At 45.7% G+C, this 17,924-nt stretch overlaps 1 protein-coding gene across 1 annotated transcript in view; it reads right to left on the bottom strand.

Annotated features, from left to right (window-relative positions):
• LOC124594948 (transient receptor potential cation channel subfamily A member 1-like) overlaps positions 1–17,924 on the bottom strand; it is a 187,501-nt gene that overhangs the window by 43,169 nt on the left and 126,408 nt on the right. Inside the window, exons 5-6 of the mRNA XM_047133459.1 lie at positions 11,776–12,066; positions 3,099–3,380 (exon numbers count right to left, since the gene is read on the bottom strand). Of these exons, the coding sequence (XP_046989415.1) occupies positions 3,099–3,380; positions 11,776–12,066 (573 nt within the window). The remainder of the gene's footprint in view (positions 1–3,098; positions 3,381–11,775; positions 12,067–17,924) is intronic.

Here is a 17,924-nt window from a genome sequence, read left to right as displayed (position 1 = left end):
ACTGATGAAGTGGTCGAATCGTTTCCGATTGATTTTCGTCGTGTAGCTACAGCCACAGCTGCTGTCCCTGTCCTTGCTACCGTTCTGTGTTTTGTTGCCACGCAATGGCCCTTGTCAAAGTCACGGATCGAGGATCCGTTGGTTCGCCGATTTTTTGCTCATAAGGAGAGACTTTTTGTTCGACGTGGTGTCTTGTTGTTGCGTTCTGATAATGATCAGTCCAGAGTCGTGGTCCCACGTTCGTTACAGTCCTCTGTTTTACGGCTTCTTCACCAAGGACATTGGGGTATAGTGCGAATGAAACAACTTACTCGTCGGCACTGTACTTGGTTCGGAATCGATGCTGCGATTACGAATATGTGTTCTTCTTGCATGGCGTGTGCCGAACACCAATCCGCACCACCGCGGAAAGTCTTTGCATGGCCAAAAGCCACTTCCCCTTGGCAACGCTTGCACATCGATTTTGCTGGTCCATTCTGGAATGCTCGATGGTTGGTTCTGGTAGATGCCTTCAGTAATTTTCCTTTTGTTGTCCGGATGTCTTCCACGACGTCCTCCGCCACCATCCAAGCGTTGTCTGCTATCTTTTGCACTGAAGGTCTTCCGCAGACTATTGTTTCCGACAATGGCCCACAATTCATGTCCGCAGAATTTGTCTTTCTGCCAGGCCAATGGTATTCAACATCTGACATCCGCGCCGTTTTCGCCTCAGTCAAACGGTGCCGTTGAACGATTGGTCCGGACTTTCAAGTCACAGATGTTGAAGTTGAAAGAGTCGCATTCTCGGGAGGACGCGTTGTTGCTCTTTTTGTCATCGTATCGCTCTCAGCCCCGAAATGGTCGCTCGCCGGCTGAGTTGCTCCACGGTCGTCCTCATCGAACCTTGATGTCTTTGCTGCATCCGCCGCATCAGGTTCCTGTGCAGCGGCAGACTCCTGCTTTTGCTCCAGGCGACGTTGTATTTTATCGCAACTATCGAGGTTCACGGCGTTGGCTCGCAGGGCGCATTCTTCGCTGCCTCGGCCGCGCGATGTATTTGGTTTTGGGGGCCTCTGGTGAGGTGCGTCGGCATCTCAATCAGCTGCGCCTCTGTCGTCGCACGGGTTCTGCCGCTCCTCGTCTGCTTTCAGCGACGGTGCTGTCCGGTTAGCGCCCTGGGGACCCATCTACTGGCTCGCCTCATCCCCAGGTGTTACCGACGATGCCTTCCATTTTGCCCCATGGCGACGCGCCGCCGCAGCCGCCGCCGCCGCCGCCTGTTCTCCCGCCGGCGCCGCCCGCATTCGACGCTTCGCTGCAGCCGCCAAGCGCCTCCCTGGGTCACGCGCCGCCGATCGCTTCCCGTGATCAGCTGTCCTCCGCCATGGAACTCTTGCCCGCTCCGGACCACATGACGTCTTCGCGCGTCGGATACCCCGACGCAATTGAGGTCGACCCTTCGGCCCCTCCTGTCTCTCTACGGGCGCATACACCGCATGTTGACGTGCACCCTGGACTAGGTTTTCAGGCGTTTCCTAGATCCCCTCGGACCGAATGGCCGGGTGCGGGTGGCACAGCCTCGCTTGTTAGGCTCCCCACCTCATCGCATACGTCAACATGGGGTCCACCCCACGGCGTGCGGAAGCCTTATAACACGACCGTTCGCCGATTTGCGGGGGAGGAATGTGGTGTCACCGCCAGACACCACACTTGCTAGGTGGTAGCTTAAATCGGCCGCGGTCCATTTAGTACATGTCGGACCCGCGTGTCGCCACTGTGTGATCGCAGACCGAGCGCCACCACAAGGCAGGTCTCGAGATACGGATTAGCACTCGCCCCAGTTGTACGACGACTTTGCTAGCGACTACACTGACGAAGCCTTTCTCTCATATGCCGAGAGACAGTTAGAATAGCCTTCAGCTAAGTCAATGGCTACGACCTAGCAAGGCGCCATTAACCATTTTAAGATAGAGTCTCACTTGTATCATCCAGGAATGCTGTATTCACACGAAGAATTAAAAGTTAAGTATAATAGCAGCTACGTATTTTTCTTGTTGCCATTCATTACGTATCCTGTTTCAGACCTCACTCTAGCCTACGTAAGATTACGCGTGCCTTTCGGCTACTTCAGTGTGGCGTAGCTGTCTTGTTACGCCACAACACTTTGGTTTTCCGCTAAAAGAAACTCAATGATAGCTTTCTACTCGAAAAGCACCTCTGATACAGGCGCCATTTTGAAGGCTACTTATAGTGTCGCCACCTGTCGGAACTTCATGACACTACAGCGACTGGAGCAGGAGTATTCCGCGATGTTCCAAGACAAATTCCACATTTTTTCAATGAAGAAATGTGTTGCATTACTTATTGAACACCCCTTGTATAGAATGAGATTTTCACTCTGCAGCGGGGTGTGGACTGTTGTGAAAATTTCCTGGAAGATTAAATTTGTCTACCGGACCGAGACTCGAACTCGGGACCTTTGCCTTTCGCGGGCAAGTGCTCTACTAACTGAGCTACCCAAGCACGACTCACACCCCGTCCTCGCAGCTTTACTTCCACCAGTACCTCGTCTCCTACTTTCCAAACTTCACAGAAGCTCTTCTGTGAACCTAGCAGAACTAGCACTTGCCCGCAAAAGGCAAAAGTCCCGAGTTCGAGTCTCGGTCCGGCACACAGTTTTAATCTGCTAGGAAAGTTTCATAACAGTGCACACTCCGCTGCAGAGTGAAAATCTCATTCTGGAAACATCCCCCAGGCTGTGGCTAAGCCATGTCTCCGCAATATCCTTTCTTTCAGGAGTGAGGAGTGCTAGTTCTGCAAGGTTCGCAGGAGAGTTTCTGTAAAGTTTGGAAGGTAGGAGACGAGATACTGGCAGAAGTAAAGCTGTGGGGACGGGGCGTGAGTCGTGCTTGGGTAGCTGAGTTGGTAGAGCACTTGCCCGCGAAAGGCAAAGGTCCCGAGTTCGAGTCTCGGTCCGGCACACAGTTTTAATCTGCCAGGAAAGTTTCACCCCTCGTATAATCATGTGTTATATCCTACTACACTGTATCCGCCGGCTAAGTGAAATTTCATTATTTGCTACGATTCCTGGAGTTACAGAGCGTGAATGGAAAGCAAACCTGCACTTGTTGACGAGGACGGCGACGGCGCGGCGGCTGCGCTTCTGCGCCGCGAGGTGCAGCGCGGAGAAGCCGAGCGCGTCGCCGCAGTTGACGTCGAGCCGCGGGCAGCGCGCGAGCAGCTGCACGCAGCGCTCCAGTGCGTCCGCCACCTCTCCAGGTGCCTGTCCCACCAGCTTCAGCACCGCGCCGTGCAGCGCCGTCCGCCCCCCGGCGTCCGTCGCGTTGACGCGCGTCTCCGGATGCGACAGCAGCGCCGCCAGTGCGCCCGGATTGGCCCACCTGCGTGACACGACGAGCGTCGCTTCAACTGTCCAAAAAAGTGCTCTGCGCACTATGGGACTTAACATCTGAGGTCATCAGTCCCCTAGAACTTAGAACTACTTAAACCTAACCAACCTAAGGATATCACACACATCCATGCCCGAGGCAGGATTCGAACCTGCGACCGTAGCGATCGCGCGTTTCCAGTCTGAAGCGCCTAGTACCGCTCGGTCACACCGGCCGGCGAAGTCAACTGTCCACTTCTGCTTACTGTCAGAAAGTGTTTTCCTGTGTTGCTGCACCAGCTCGTAGTGGTTTTCCATAAGTTTAATAAACACGACACATGCACATAACAAAGACTTCAGTTATCAACCATATACACTACTGGCGACTAAAATTGGTACACCAAGAAGAAATGCAGATGATAAACTGGTATTCATTGGACAAATATATTATACTAGAACTGACATGTGATTACATTTTCACGCACTTTTGGTGCATAGATCATGAGAAATCAGTACCCAGGACAACCACCTCTGGCCGTAATAACGGCCTTGATTAGCCTGGGCATTGAGTCAAGCAGAGCTTGGTTGGCGTGTACAGGTACAGCTACCCATGCATCTTCAATACGATACCACAGTTCATCAGGAGTAGTGACTGGCGTATTGTGACGAGCCAGTTGCTCGGCAACCATTGACCAGACGTTTTCAGTTGATGAGAGATCTGGAGAATGTGCTGGCTAGGGCAGCAGTCGAACATTTTCTGTATACAGAAAGGCCCGTACAGGACCTGCAACACGCGGTCGTGCATTATCCTGCTGAAATGTAGGGTTTCGCAGGGATCGCATGAAGGGTAGAGCCACGGGTCGTAACACATCTGAATGTAGCGTCCACTGTTCAAAGTGCCGTCAATGCGGACAAGAGGTGACCGAGACGTGTAACCAATGGCACCCCATACCTTCACGCCCGGTGATGCGCCAGTATGGCGATGACGAATACACGCTACCAATGTGTGTTCACCGCGATGTCGCCAAACACGGATGCGACCATCATGATGCTGTAAACAGAACCTGGATTCATCCGAAAAAATGACGTTTTGCCATTCGTGCACCCAGGTTCGTCGTTGAGTACACCAACGCAGGCGCTCCTGCCTGTGATGCAGCGTCAAGGGTAACCGCAATCATAGTCTCCGAGCTGATAGTCCATGCTGATGCAAACGTCGTAGATCTGTTCGTGCAGATGGTTGTTGTCTTGCAAACATCCCTATCTGTTGACTCAGGGATCGAGACGTGGTTGCACGATCCGTTACAGCCATGCGGATAAGATGCCTGTCGTCTCGACTGCTAGTGATACGAGGCCGTTGGGATCCAGCACGGCGTTCCGTATTACCCTCCTGAACCCACCGATTCCATATTCTGCTAACGGTCATTGGATCTCGACCAACGTGAGCAGCAATGTCGGAAATCGATAAACCGCAATCGCGATAGGCTACAATCCGACCTTTATCAAAGCCGGAAACGTAATGGTACGCATTTCTTCTCCTTACACGAGGCATCACAACAACGTTTCACCAGGCAACGCCGGTCAACTGCTGTTCATGTATGAGAAATCGGTTGGAAACTTTCCTCATGTCAGCACGTTGTAGGCGTCGCCACCGGCACCAACCTTGCGTGAATGCTCTGAAAAGCTAATCATTTGCATATGACAGCATCTTCCTCCTGTTGGTTAAATTTCGCGACTGCTGCACGTCATCTTCGTGGTGTAGCAATTTTAATGGCCAGTAGTGTATTCTCCATCACTATCAACAACAGTCTTCCAACGCTGGGGTAACTTTTCGATTCAGCGGCTGTAGAAATGATATTGAGGCGAAGAACTCATCGAGACGCGTTCGGAGCGCATTTGCCTCAGCAGAGGTAGTTCCTTGAAAACTGTTCCTTAGAGACCAGAAAAGGTGCAAGATCAAGTGAGTATGTGGGTGCGGAATGACTTCCCAACCCAGCACCTGCATAGTGTTTTTGTGAGTTGCTTTTGTCAGTCTAGCGTAAAGCGGGCGAGCGTTATCGTGGGGTACCATCACTTCACGCAGCCCTCCTGGTTGTTGTTCTTGGGCTACGTCTGTAAGACATCTCAGTTGTTGGCAATAAATGTCAGCAGTGATGGTTACACCTCGGGCAAGCAATTCATAGTGCACCACACCGTCGCTGTTCCACCAGATGCATAACATTATCTTTTGTCGATGCGTGCAGGTCTTTGAATGGGTAGCTGCAGCTTCGTTTAGTCTCAACCATTTCTTTCTTTCCCTTACGTCAGCTTAAAGAGGCCAGTTTTCGTTACCAGTAACGATACAGGACAGGAATGTTTGGTGTTGTTCATGGGCCAATTTATGACGAGAAAACAGAGATGCAGATATGCCCACCTGATGATTTTTGTGATTTTTGGACCTTCCCCATTGCGTGCAAACGTATCACGATTGTGGAGTGCTCACAGTTCATCACATATGCCAGTTCCCGAGAACGATGACGTGGATCATTGTGGGTTAATGCGTTCAAACGATCTTCATCAAACCAAGAAGATCTTTCTGTATGTAGAGTGTCACTAAGGTCAAAACAATCCTCCTTAAAACGAGAACACGTTCTTGCCATGCTCTTTCCAGTGTCATTATCTCTGCACATGGCGCATATGTTTCTGCTACCTCCACTGCTGTCATCTCTCTACGGAACTCAAACAGAATAATATGTCGGAAATGTTCCAATTCCCCCATTTGCTACTCCATTTTCCAGCGCTGACAGCTCCACCTACTATCTCCAAATGACAATATGGAACACCAACATGCAAAACAAAAACGCTACGAACTTATCCACCAACCTATATAAGCAGGGCACCTGCAGCTGCTTAAGGCCATGATGAACGAAGACACGGCTGGCAGCTGGTAAAACTTGGTATTTATTGACCACACAACCAGTTTCACGGCTTAGAGCAGCTCATTCCGGTGCAACTCTACATATTTATGAACTGAAATACAACTGTAAACTGTATCGCAAATTTGCGCTATCTATAAGATTCTTTGAAGACTTACTCTCACAAAAATTATTACATTAATCTATTATACATCAACCCAACGTTCTCAGTCAAGGTACTGCCGTTGTGTGAATACTGTCAGTATTTCGAAAACTAGACGAACGAAGGATAATTGACAAGTTGGTCCATGTAACATTCTTTAACAATATTGCTGGATAGATCGAATCTATATACTGGTCATTCTTTGCACGTGCAAGTATATATAAGAAAATCAAACATTACTCATGGTTAAATCCACTTTCGAAGGTGCTGCTCATAACATAGTTAACGGTGGAAATAGTGCAAGACAGTAGTACTAAGCAAGACAACCTAGGCACTCTTAATTAAAATAGAGAATGGGAAACGAAGGGAAGAAATGGTTGGGAATTCGTAACTTCCAATAGCACAGGGCGTTGTGGTAAGTTATTATGGTGATGCAACGGACAAAGTTGAAAATTTTTGCTGGACTGGGACTCGGCCCCAGGTTTACTGTTTCTCATGAGGGGTTGCCTTAACCGTTTCGGCCGTCTGCACATGGTCCCTGACCAACTCAAATTTCCAACTTATTGCACGCTGCAACGCAGCGTCCGTCGTTCATTAACGTGCATACACAGGATTAAAAAAAAGGATAGTGGTCGTGGTGATAGGTTTTAACTTGCGTGAGTGAGTGAATTAGGCTGGGGGTGTTTTTGTTATAATTGGGGGGAGTGGGATGTCCTTAGTTGTACGCGCGCGCGCGCGCGCGCGCGTGTGTGTGTGTGTGTGTGTGTGTGTATGTATTTGGAGACAAAACATGTCCCAACTTCTGTGTGCACGGATAATGCTACTTTACTATGGTATTGTGGTGGGTGATCATGATTGGATATTTTGGCTGGTTATGTGATACTGTTTTTATTGCTAGTCATCTGCTACGTGTTTTATTACTTTAAATAACGCTGGTTGCTAATGTTTCTTCGGTCATTTCTTATATGTTTCTTTTCTGCGATTGCCTGTTGACTTTGGAAGTTTTCTTGTAGTGTCAGGAGATGTTTTTGTTACTAAATATGTTTATTTCGACCTCTGTTTCTATTGTGATTAGGTGGTGGTTTCCTAGTCAGAGGATGTTCTGCAAATGTTGAATTGCTGGTGCCTCATTTTCATGCTTTTGATGTTCTTTATAACTTATTTTTAAAGTTCTGCTGGTCTGTCATAAGCACAGAACATTACAGCAGTTGCACTGAAGTCTGTAAATGCCAGATTTTTAAACATACGTGAGTGTCATCCTGTTCTGCATTGATTTATTACTTTGGTTAGCTATTTTAACCCTTGCTTCTTTATTTTAACCCTTGCTTCTAATGTTACCAATTCTATGTGAAGTTTGTTTCTTTATGTGGGTGTGTACCAGCCTGACTGTTCAGTTTCAGTGTTGTGTCCTTGTGTAGTAGTGGCTTTGTTGTTTTGTGTGTTGGTGTTGAGTTTGTGGGTCCGTGGATTTGCGTTGTGTTTTGCTTTACTTGTTTAGCTTTTTTTGTGTCTTTCTGGATATTATTATTTAATTTCGTAACTAAAGATTCATGGTATTCATTGTTTTTTGCTATCTGCGTTATTGTGTCTAGCCCGTCATTGTAGCTGTGTTTGTCTAATGTCACTGCATTTGATCTGAGGATCATGTGTCTGACTGCTACCTCTTTTAGAAACTGTGGGTAGTTTGATCACTGATGTAGTATTGTGCCTATTGTGGTGGCTTTTCTGCATAAATTATAAGTGTGTTAAAGGAAGTTCATTTGCTTTGGTTGTGTTTCTCTAAAGCGAACTTTACAGTTTTGTGTAGTGTGTTTATCTGCGTGTGTAGTTGTTCTATCATCATTTCTGGTGTATCTACCAAATGTGTACATTCACCAGTATAGTAGATTGTTTTTTGCTGGTACTATTTTCTGAAGCATTCTTTCTTCTATTTTGTTAATGGAGATACTTCCTAAGTTTTGTGAAAATGGGATCCCATTGACAATCGTCCTCTTGTAAGTAAAAGAATATTTATTAAATTTAAAGTGGATGTTTTGGTCAGTAATAAAGTGTAGGAGTGTGCTTGTCTCTGAGATGTGTTCTAGTATAAACTGTAAGTTTCAAGGCCCCATTCTGTTATCTTAATTGCTTCTTTGACTGGGATTGTGGAGTACATGTTCTCTACATAAACTGAGATCAAAATAACTGTATCCAAAATATACATATATCTTATGTGGCAAACATATTTGCAAGGAAAACCATTTTGTTACAATGGCACTGAAGATGCTTTGAATAAAGCAAAGCTTCTATGGTCTAAATAAGACTACTACGACAGCCACAAAAGAAAATACATAACCTGATTTACTTGTGTAACTGTCAACGCATAAAGAATCCCTAACAGCAATCAAGCATTTTCCAGGGGTTTCTTCCTCTTAAGTACCAAAGTATCCACCTCAAGCTACATCAGACGAGTCACTACCTCAGTTTAAATAAATGTTTTAAATCTAATAAGCTAGTGCCTAAGTACATAGGTAGCCTACCAACTACTGTTTTTGTTGTTGTGGTCCTCACTGAGAAGATTGGTTTGATGCCACTCTCCATGCTTCTCTATCCTGTGCAAGCATTTTCATCTCCAAATAACTACTGCAACCTACATCCTTCAGAATCTACTTACTGTAGTCACCTCTTGCTCTCCCTTCACAATTTTTACCCTCCCCTCCCCCCACGCTTCTCTCCGATACTAAATTGATGATCCCTTGATATCTAGAATGTGTACTATTAACTGATCCCATTTTCTAGTCATGTTGGGCACAAATTTCTTTTCTCTGTCATTATATTCAGCACCTACTCATTAGTTAAATGATCCACCCACCTAATCTTCACCATTATTCTGTTGCACCACATTTCTTATCTAATTTTTTTTAGCATCCATGTTTCACTTCCATACATGGCTACAATCAAATATTTCCCAAATTTTGAATCTATATTCGACGTTAAAAATTTATTTTCATCAGAAAAGCTTTACTTGCTCACATTTTATATCCTGTCTACTTTGGCCATCATCTGTTATTTTTCTGCCCAATAACAAACTCATCTACTACTTTTATTTTCCTAATCCAATTTCCTCTTTTTAATTCAGCTACGTTCCATTATCCCTGTTTCGCTTTTGTTGATATTCATATAATATCCTCCTCTCAAGACACTGTCAGTTCCGTTAAAATGCTCTTTCAAGTCTTTTCCTGAATCTGATAGAATTACAATGTCACTGACAAACCTCAAAGTCTTTATTTCTTCTCCCTGAACTATAATTCCTATGCCACATTTTTCTTTGGTTTCCTTTATTACTTGCTCAATGTACGAACGCTGTGGATTGGCTAAAATCCTTCTCACTCCGTTCTCAACCACTGTTTCCCTTTCATGTTCTCATCTCTTATAACTGCCGTCTGATACTGAACGAGTTGTAGATAGCTTTTCGTTCCCTGCTTTTTACCCCTACTACCATCAGAATTTCAAACAGAGCGTTCCAGTCAACACTGACAAAAGCTTTCTCTAATTCCTACCTACCATTTAGTTAATGGTGAGTATAGCTTGTATGAACATGCAGTCAAAAGATTAGATTAGATGATGATGGCGACATGTATGATCGCCGAAATATTGTGCCCGTTGGACACTATAGACCGGCAGCACACCCGTGGATATTTTGATTAGATTAGATTAGATTAGATTAATACTAGTTCCATGGATCATGAATACGATATTTCGTAATGATGTGGAACGGAACCCCAGCTTTGTATACACTACTGGCCATTAAAATTGCTAAACCACGAAGATGACGTGTTACAGACGCGAAATTTAACCGACAGGAAGAAGATGCTGTGATATGCGAATGATTAGCTTTTCAGAGCATTCACACAAAGTTGGCACCGGTGGCGACACCTACGACGTGCTGACATGAGCAAAGTTTCCACCCGATTTCTCATACACAAACAGCAGTTGACCGACGTTGCCTGGTGAAACGTTGTTGTGATGCCTCGTGTAAGGAGGAGAAATGCATACCACCACGTTTCCGACTTTGATAAAGGTCGGATTGTAGCCTATCGCGATTACGGTTTATCGTATCGCGACATGGCTGCTCGCGTTGGTCGAGGTCCAATGACTGTTAGCAGAATATAGAATCGCTGCGTTCAGGAGGGTAATACGGAATGCCGTGCTGCATCCCAACGGCCTCGTATCACTAGCAGTCGAGATGACAGGCATCTTATCTGCATGGCTGTAACGGATCGTGCAGCTACGTCTCGATTCGTGAGTCAACAGATGGGGACGTTTGCAAGACAACAACCATCTGCACGAACAGTTCGACGACGTTTGCAGCAGCATAGACTATCGGCTCGGAGACAATGGCTGCAGTTACCCTTGAGCTGCATCACAGACAGGAGCGCCTGCAATGGTGTACTCAACGACGAACCTGGGTGCACGAATAGCAAACCGTCATTTTTTCGGGTGAATCCAGGTTCTGTTTACAGTATCATGATGGTCGCATCCGTGTTTGGCGACATCGCAGTGAACGCACATTGGAAGGGTGTTTCGTCATCGCCATACTGGCTTATCACCCGCCGTGATGGTATGGGGTGCCATTGGTTACACGTCTCGGTCATCTCTTGCCGCATTGACGGCACTTTGAACAGTGGACGTTACATTTCAGATGTGTTACGACCCGTGGCTCTACTCTTCATTCGATCCCTGCGAAACCCTACATTTCAGCAGGATAATGCATAGCCGCATGTTACAGGCCCTGTACAGGCCTTTCTGGATACAGAAAATGTTCGACTGCTGCCCTGGCCAGCACATTCTCCAGATCCCTCACCAAATGAAAACGTCTGGTGAATGGTGGCCGAGCAACTGGCTCGTCACAATATGCCAGTCACTACTCCTGATGAACTGTGGCATCGTGTTGAAGCTGCATGGGCAGCTCTACCTGTACATGCCATCCAAGCTCTGTTTGAATCAATGCCCAGGCGTATGAAGGCCGTTATTACGGCCAGAGGTGGTTGTTCTGGGTACTGATTTCTCAGGATCTATGCACCCAAATTTCGTGAAAATGTAATATGTCAGTTGTAGTATAATATATTTGTCCAATGAATACCCGTTTATCATCTGCATTTCTTCTTGGTGTAGCAATTTTAATGGCCAGGAGTGTAGTTTTGGATGACACCAGCCTTGACCCACGCAGGTGAGTTTGCAAACCATCAGAGATCACTGCTCGAATAAACGTACTATTGGATATGGTTGTACAGTACTTGAATTAAGTGGATGAGTAGAATAGAGAGTTTGTGTAAGTTTTGTACGGCACCGGTAATGAACCCTGAGGCACTCACCTGGCAGCAAAGTGTACTGGCTGTGGCACAGGGCTGTCGACGTTGGGCCTGGCGCCGCTGTCGAGCAGCTGCCGCACAAAGCACACTGGTACGTCGGGGTGCCGGCAGGCCAGCTCCAGGCACGTGCAGCCCCCAACAGCTTCATACTGCTCGTTGGGCCGTACATCGCGACTCTGCAGCAGACTGCAGAAGGCCCCGAAATCCTTCGCGAAGAGCGCCGCCACCAGCGGCGGGAGCCCAGTGCTGTTCTCTTCTCCCAGCCAACCCACTGGCTCCTCTTTCTGGGGACGGCTGTGGTCAACGATTCACACACACGAAATTAGGCAAAATACAATACTCCTGGGTTAGAATTGGCATCGGAGGCATGCCTTCGACATTGTACAATAATATGCTCTTGAAGGACCAGTTCATGCAAAGTACTTATAGCGTCCCCAGTGGTATATTACGAAAATACTTAAAAAACAGTATTTATAAAGAAGAGACATTTAAAATTTGAATAATAAGTGGACACTAGCCGCTCAGGCGAACATAAATTTTTCTCCGTATTATAATAATTTCTCTGTGTAAGTTTCGAGGGCAAAGAAATATAACAAAATGATCTAAAGAGACTGCAAGATACGCTCTTTTGCCAATTTTTTAGTCGTCTTCACTTCTTCTCTTGTCTTGGTTGCGTGTAGACGGACATCTTGCGAGTGCTGGCAAATGTAAGCATATTTGTGCTAATTAAGCAGATAATATAGTGATTTAATATTATTGTGCACTTTTAATTTGTAAGAGGTGATCCCGATTTCATATCAGCCTTCCTTGAATTAACCTGCATTCAAGTAATTTACAGTTCAACAATCGCAGCGGCCGATGCAGCCAACGACACCATTACGTGGCGATATTAACTTATAAAAAAAAATTTGCGGAAGCGAAAAACTCGCCCGCTATTAACATAATATCCATTTTTCTCCACAGCCGAACGAAGTTGCAGAAATACGTAGCTTTAAGATTCTTATTTTCAGTACCATAGCCGAGAGCCAGAGCCAGGACTCCGACTACAATGCAATGGTTAACGGAGGTAAGAAAAAATACTCTCGCGGGTGTGTGGGCAACAATTGTAATTAATAACTAAAGATTTTTTGTTTTAAAGTGAACTGACTAGCCGAGGAAATTAATATGAAAAGTTTATTGCATTGTTCAACTTATATCCTCATGTTTTAAGATTCAGCGAGTCTAACATTCATTAACGTAACAAATAATTTAAGATTAATATTGTTAAAAAGGAGAACATCACAGAAGCATTTAATCGTAAATCAAAATTGAATGAAATATCATTTTTATTAAGGCCCACCACGTAAGTCGGTAACAATCAAAATAATAATAATAATAATACACTCCTGGAAATGGAAAAAAGAACACATTGACACCGGTGTGTCAGACCCACCATACTTGCTCCGGACACTGCGAGAGGGCTGTACAAGCAATGATCACACGCACGGCACAGCGGACACACCAGGAACCGCGGTGTTGGCCGTCGAATGGCGCTAGCTGCGCAGCATTTGTGCACCGCCGCCGTCAGTGTCAGCCAGTTTGCCGTGGCATACGGAGCTCCATCGCAGTCTTTAACACTGGTAGCATGCCGCGACAGCGTGGACGTGAACCGTATGTGCAGTTGACGGACTTTGAGCGAGGGCGTATAGTGGGCATGCGGGAGGCCGGGTGGACGTACCGCCGAATTGCTCAACACGTGGGGCGTGAGGTCTCCACAGTACATCGATGTTCTCGCCAGTGGTCGGCGGAAGGTGCACGTGCCCGTCGACCTGGGACCGGACCGCAGCGACGCACGGATGCACGCCAAGACCGTAGGATCCTACGCAGTGCCGTAGGGGACCGCACCGCCACTTCCCAGCAAATTAGGGACACTGTTGCTCCTGGGGTATCGGCGAGGACCATTCGCAACCGGCTCCATGAAGCTGGGTTACGGTCCCGCACACCGTTAGGCCGTCTTCCGCTCACGCCCCAACATCGTGCAGCCCGCCTCCAGTGGTGTCGCGACAGGCGTGAATGGAGGGACGAATGGAGACGTGTCGTCTTCAGCGATGAGAGTCGCTTCTGCCTTGGTGCCAATGATGGTCATATGCGTGTTTGGCGCCGTGCAGGTGAGCGCCACAATCAGGACTGCATACGACCGAGGCACACAGGGCCAACACCCGGCATCATGGTGTGGGGAGCGATCTCCTACACTGGCCGTACACCACTGGTGATCGTCGAGGGGACACTGAATAGTGCACGGTACATCCAAACCGTCATCGAACCCATCGTTCTACCATTCCTAGACCGGCAGGGGAACTTGCTGTTCCAACAGGACAATGCACGTCCGCATGTATCCCGTGCCACCCAACGTGCTCTAGAAGGTGTAAGTCAACTACCCTGGCCAGCAAGATCTCCGGATCTGTCCCCCATTGAGCATGTTTGGGATTGGATGAAGCGTCGTCTCACGCGGTCTGCACGTCCAGCACGAACGCTGGTCCAACTGAGGCGCCAGGTGGAAATGGCATGGCAAGCCGTTCCACAGGACTACATCCATCATCTCTACGATCGTCTCCATGGGAGAATAGCAGCCTGCATTGCTGCGAAAGGTGGATATACACTGTACTAGTGCCGACATTGTGCATGCTCTGTTGCCTGTCTCTATGTGCCTGTGGTTCTGTCAGTGTGATCATGTGATGTATCTGACCCCAGGAATGTGTCAATAAAGTTTCCCCTTCCTGGGACAATGAATTCACGGTGTTCTTATTTCAATTTCCAGGAGTGTATATTAAATTACGACGTCCGACGGACGCGAGACAGTGTAGACATCCTACCGGCGCTCGACAGAGCATTTCAATTTCAGGTTGCAAATATCTCTACTTTTCTGGAACACTGAGGATAGTTGTGACTGTCATGTGTCGTCGAAAAGGTGTTCAGGACTTAGCCTGGGTTTCGTCCAATGTGGACGGGGAGTCAGTGTTAGGACTTTGTCATCGGCTGACGTGCATCGATTGAGCGAGCCACGATAGTAGTGAGCTGGCAGAAACGATTTCAGAGAACTGTTTTCAGTGTCAAGGACTGTAAAGTAATAAGTGAATTTATCGATGGCGTGATTTGTGAAAGTTACCATAGAGTAAATTGCTATCTCGGTGGTTCAATGGTAAAGGGACAAACTTCGAGGATGGTTAGCACTACTACGAACAACCATGTAAAACATGCCTTCCACCTGATGATAATTAACCATCAAAAAGTGTAGTGAATGAAATAAAACTTCGTGATTGGCACACAATTATATATTTCTTCTCATTCCATTTTTATGCAAAGTATTTCGACGAAAGATCCAATCGTCATCACGTGAAGCGAACTGTGTTGTTATGTGTAAAGTAATCAGCTCAGCTGAATAACCCAAAGCACACCATTAATCAGTAACATCGAGAAAAATTGAGATATCACATCAGCTTTATGTCCAGCAAGGTATTCAGCACTGCGTCTTTGGTGTTTTAAGATGTAGAGAATCGCTACAAGCAGAGTAACATTGTCAATGAGAACTTGAGGTGTTCACAGATAGTGCATTCAGTGAGACAAATTGCCCTTGAAAGGCAAGAACGCTGGTTTAAGTCCTCTCAAGTATAGTGTCAACAAGTCACGAAGTTTCTTTGCAGGTTCAAATGGCTCTGTGCACTATGGAACTTAACATCTGAGGTCATCGGTCCCCTAGAACTTAGAACTACTTAAACCTAACTAACCTAAGGACATCACACACATCCATGCCCGAGGCAGGTTTCGAACCTGCGACCGTAGTGGCCGCGCGGTTCCAGACTGAAGTGCCTAGAACCGCTCGGCCACACCGGCCGGCTTTCTATGCAGGGTACACTACACTGCACAGTGAAAAGATCCTAATGATAATGTAGGATTATTCAGCTCTAAAACCAGTGTTACAGTTGTGGCCACCGAGCAGAATTTCCTTTTCACTATATCTGTTAGTAAAAATAATGTAAGGGCTCCGGGCTATAGTGCTCGAGTTAGTGCGTTGACGAAAATTCCAAGACAGACAGACACCAGAAATATTCCGTACAGATTATGGCTTTCAGCAGCTTTAAAACAGGCGGTTTTCAAGAAACAAATGAAGAAAGATATTAAAGATATTCCAATGTGAAGCTATAACCAACAGTTCTACTTTACTGAAGTGCAAGGAAATGCAAGTGATCCTCTAGCTTTGGCTCACTGATGTCGGCGCTTAATTCAAAACATATGGCGATCGCAAAATGTGCTGCGAGCCCCGTCTCCCCTGTTGCTGAAGAGAACCAGCAGTTATTACTTGGTGTGATTTACAGACCTTGAATTTATGCAATGAAAAGCACAAAAATATCAAGAGAGGACTGAATATCACTAGTAATGGAAGTATTAGAAAACGCAGAGGACGACAGTCACATGTGATGGATGGAACTTTGCATGCCAAACAGTATGGAAGCTGGCGTGAAAGCCTACAGAGTGAAAGAGGCCACATTTCTTGAGTTCACCTCCGGACTTTGAATGGCACGAAACGAATATATTAATTACGCAACTTGATTTTTCTCAATATGATAAAGCTTTATGATTGTTCCTCATAGATATTCAACATAGTGTAGTTGTCCAGACAATTATTCTGAATGTTAAACTTAGGTGCAACTTACAAACTTATACAACTTATATAAAATAAACTTACATAGAATTCTCTAGAAACAGTTCTTGTTTTTAGTAACTCGGTTGCGGTAAAATAATTTTAATGTAAAATATATTTGAATTTACATACAAATACTATCAAACTAAGATTAATTTGTGGTAACGTAGCATTTTAATTTACGATGCTGAAATATGACAGCGTATATAATAATAGAGAGGGTATAAACAGGGATGTAGTCTTTGGCCTCTACTGTTCCATCTGTCACACGTATTAAAGAAGCAATGGTGGAAATAAAAAGGAAGTTCAAGAGCGGCATAAACTCAGAGTGAAATTATACCAATGACCAGATAAACTGATGACATTGGTATATCAGTGAAATAGAGGAAGAATCGCAGGACCTGTTGAATGGAATGAACAGTCTAATGTGAGAACACACTATGGACTGAGAGTAAACCTGAGGAAGATGAAAATAATAAAAATAATAAATAATCAAAACTGGGGATCATAAAGTACACGAAGTGAAGGAATTCTGCTACCTTGGAAGCAAAATACCACATGACAGGCGAAACAAAGAGGGCATAAAAAGCAGACTTGCAGAGGCAAAGAGGGCACTCCTAGACAAAAGAAGTCAATCAGTATCAAACACCGACCTTACCTTGAGGAAGAAATGCTTGAGGATGTATGTCTGGAACACGGGACAGTACTGAAGAGAATCATGGACTATGGAAAAAAACTGGAAACGAAAAGAACAGAAGCGCTTGCAGAAATATGATGCAAGTTAGCTGGGGTGATAAGACAAGGAATGAGGAGATTTTCTGTTGAATTGGCGAGGGGAGAAACGTGTGGAAAACAATGGGAAGAGACAAGATGACATGACATGTGTTAATACGTCAAGGAATAAGCTGCGTGTTAGTTAAGGGTGCAGTAGAGGTTTAAACTGTAGCGGAAGACAGAGATTGCAATGAAATGTTAAGGACGGTGGATGCAAATGATACTCTGTGATGAAGTGGTTGACACACGAGAGGAATTCATGCTGGACAGCATCAAACCAGTCAGATAATGATGACTCATTGTATGTATAGGGAATCCCAAGAGGAATGGTCAGTCTTCAGGGACATGGCACGAACTATCATTCGAAGCAAAAAAGGTCTAATAAACATGGGTTCTTAAATGCATACCTTAAGAGCTGTGAGCACTTCTTCGTCTTCGATAGTGTGAAACAAATTTATTCTACTGCAAGCTCTTTGATATCCATATTTGAGAGGCGATAGAAAAAAAAATGTCCAGTAAACATGGGCTCTCAAGTGCATACCTTAAGAGCTATGAATACTTTTTCGTCTTCACTACTATGAAATACATCTCTTCTACTGAAGAAGTGCCCTTAGCTCTTAAAGTATGCATCTGAGAGCCCATTTGTACTAGACTTTTTTTGCTTCGAATAAATGTTTGTGTCATTCTTCCTACGACACCC

This window comes from Schistocerca americana, chromosome 1 (assembly GCF_021461395.2).
Source record: "Schistocerca americana isolate TAMUIC-IGC-003095 chromosome 1, iqSchAmer2.1, whole genome shotgun sequence".
Taxonomy (NCBI): Eukaryota; Metazoa; Arthropoda; class Insecta; order Orthoptera; family Acrididae; genus Schistocerca; species Schistocerca americana.
This window is presented reverse-complemented; position numbering and strand designations above follow the sequence as displayed.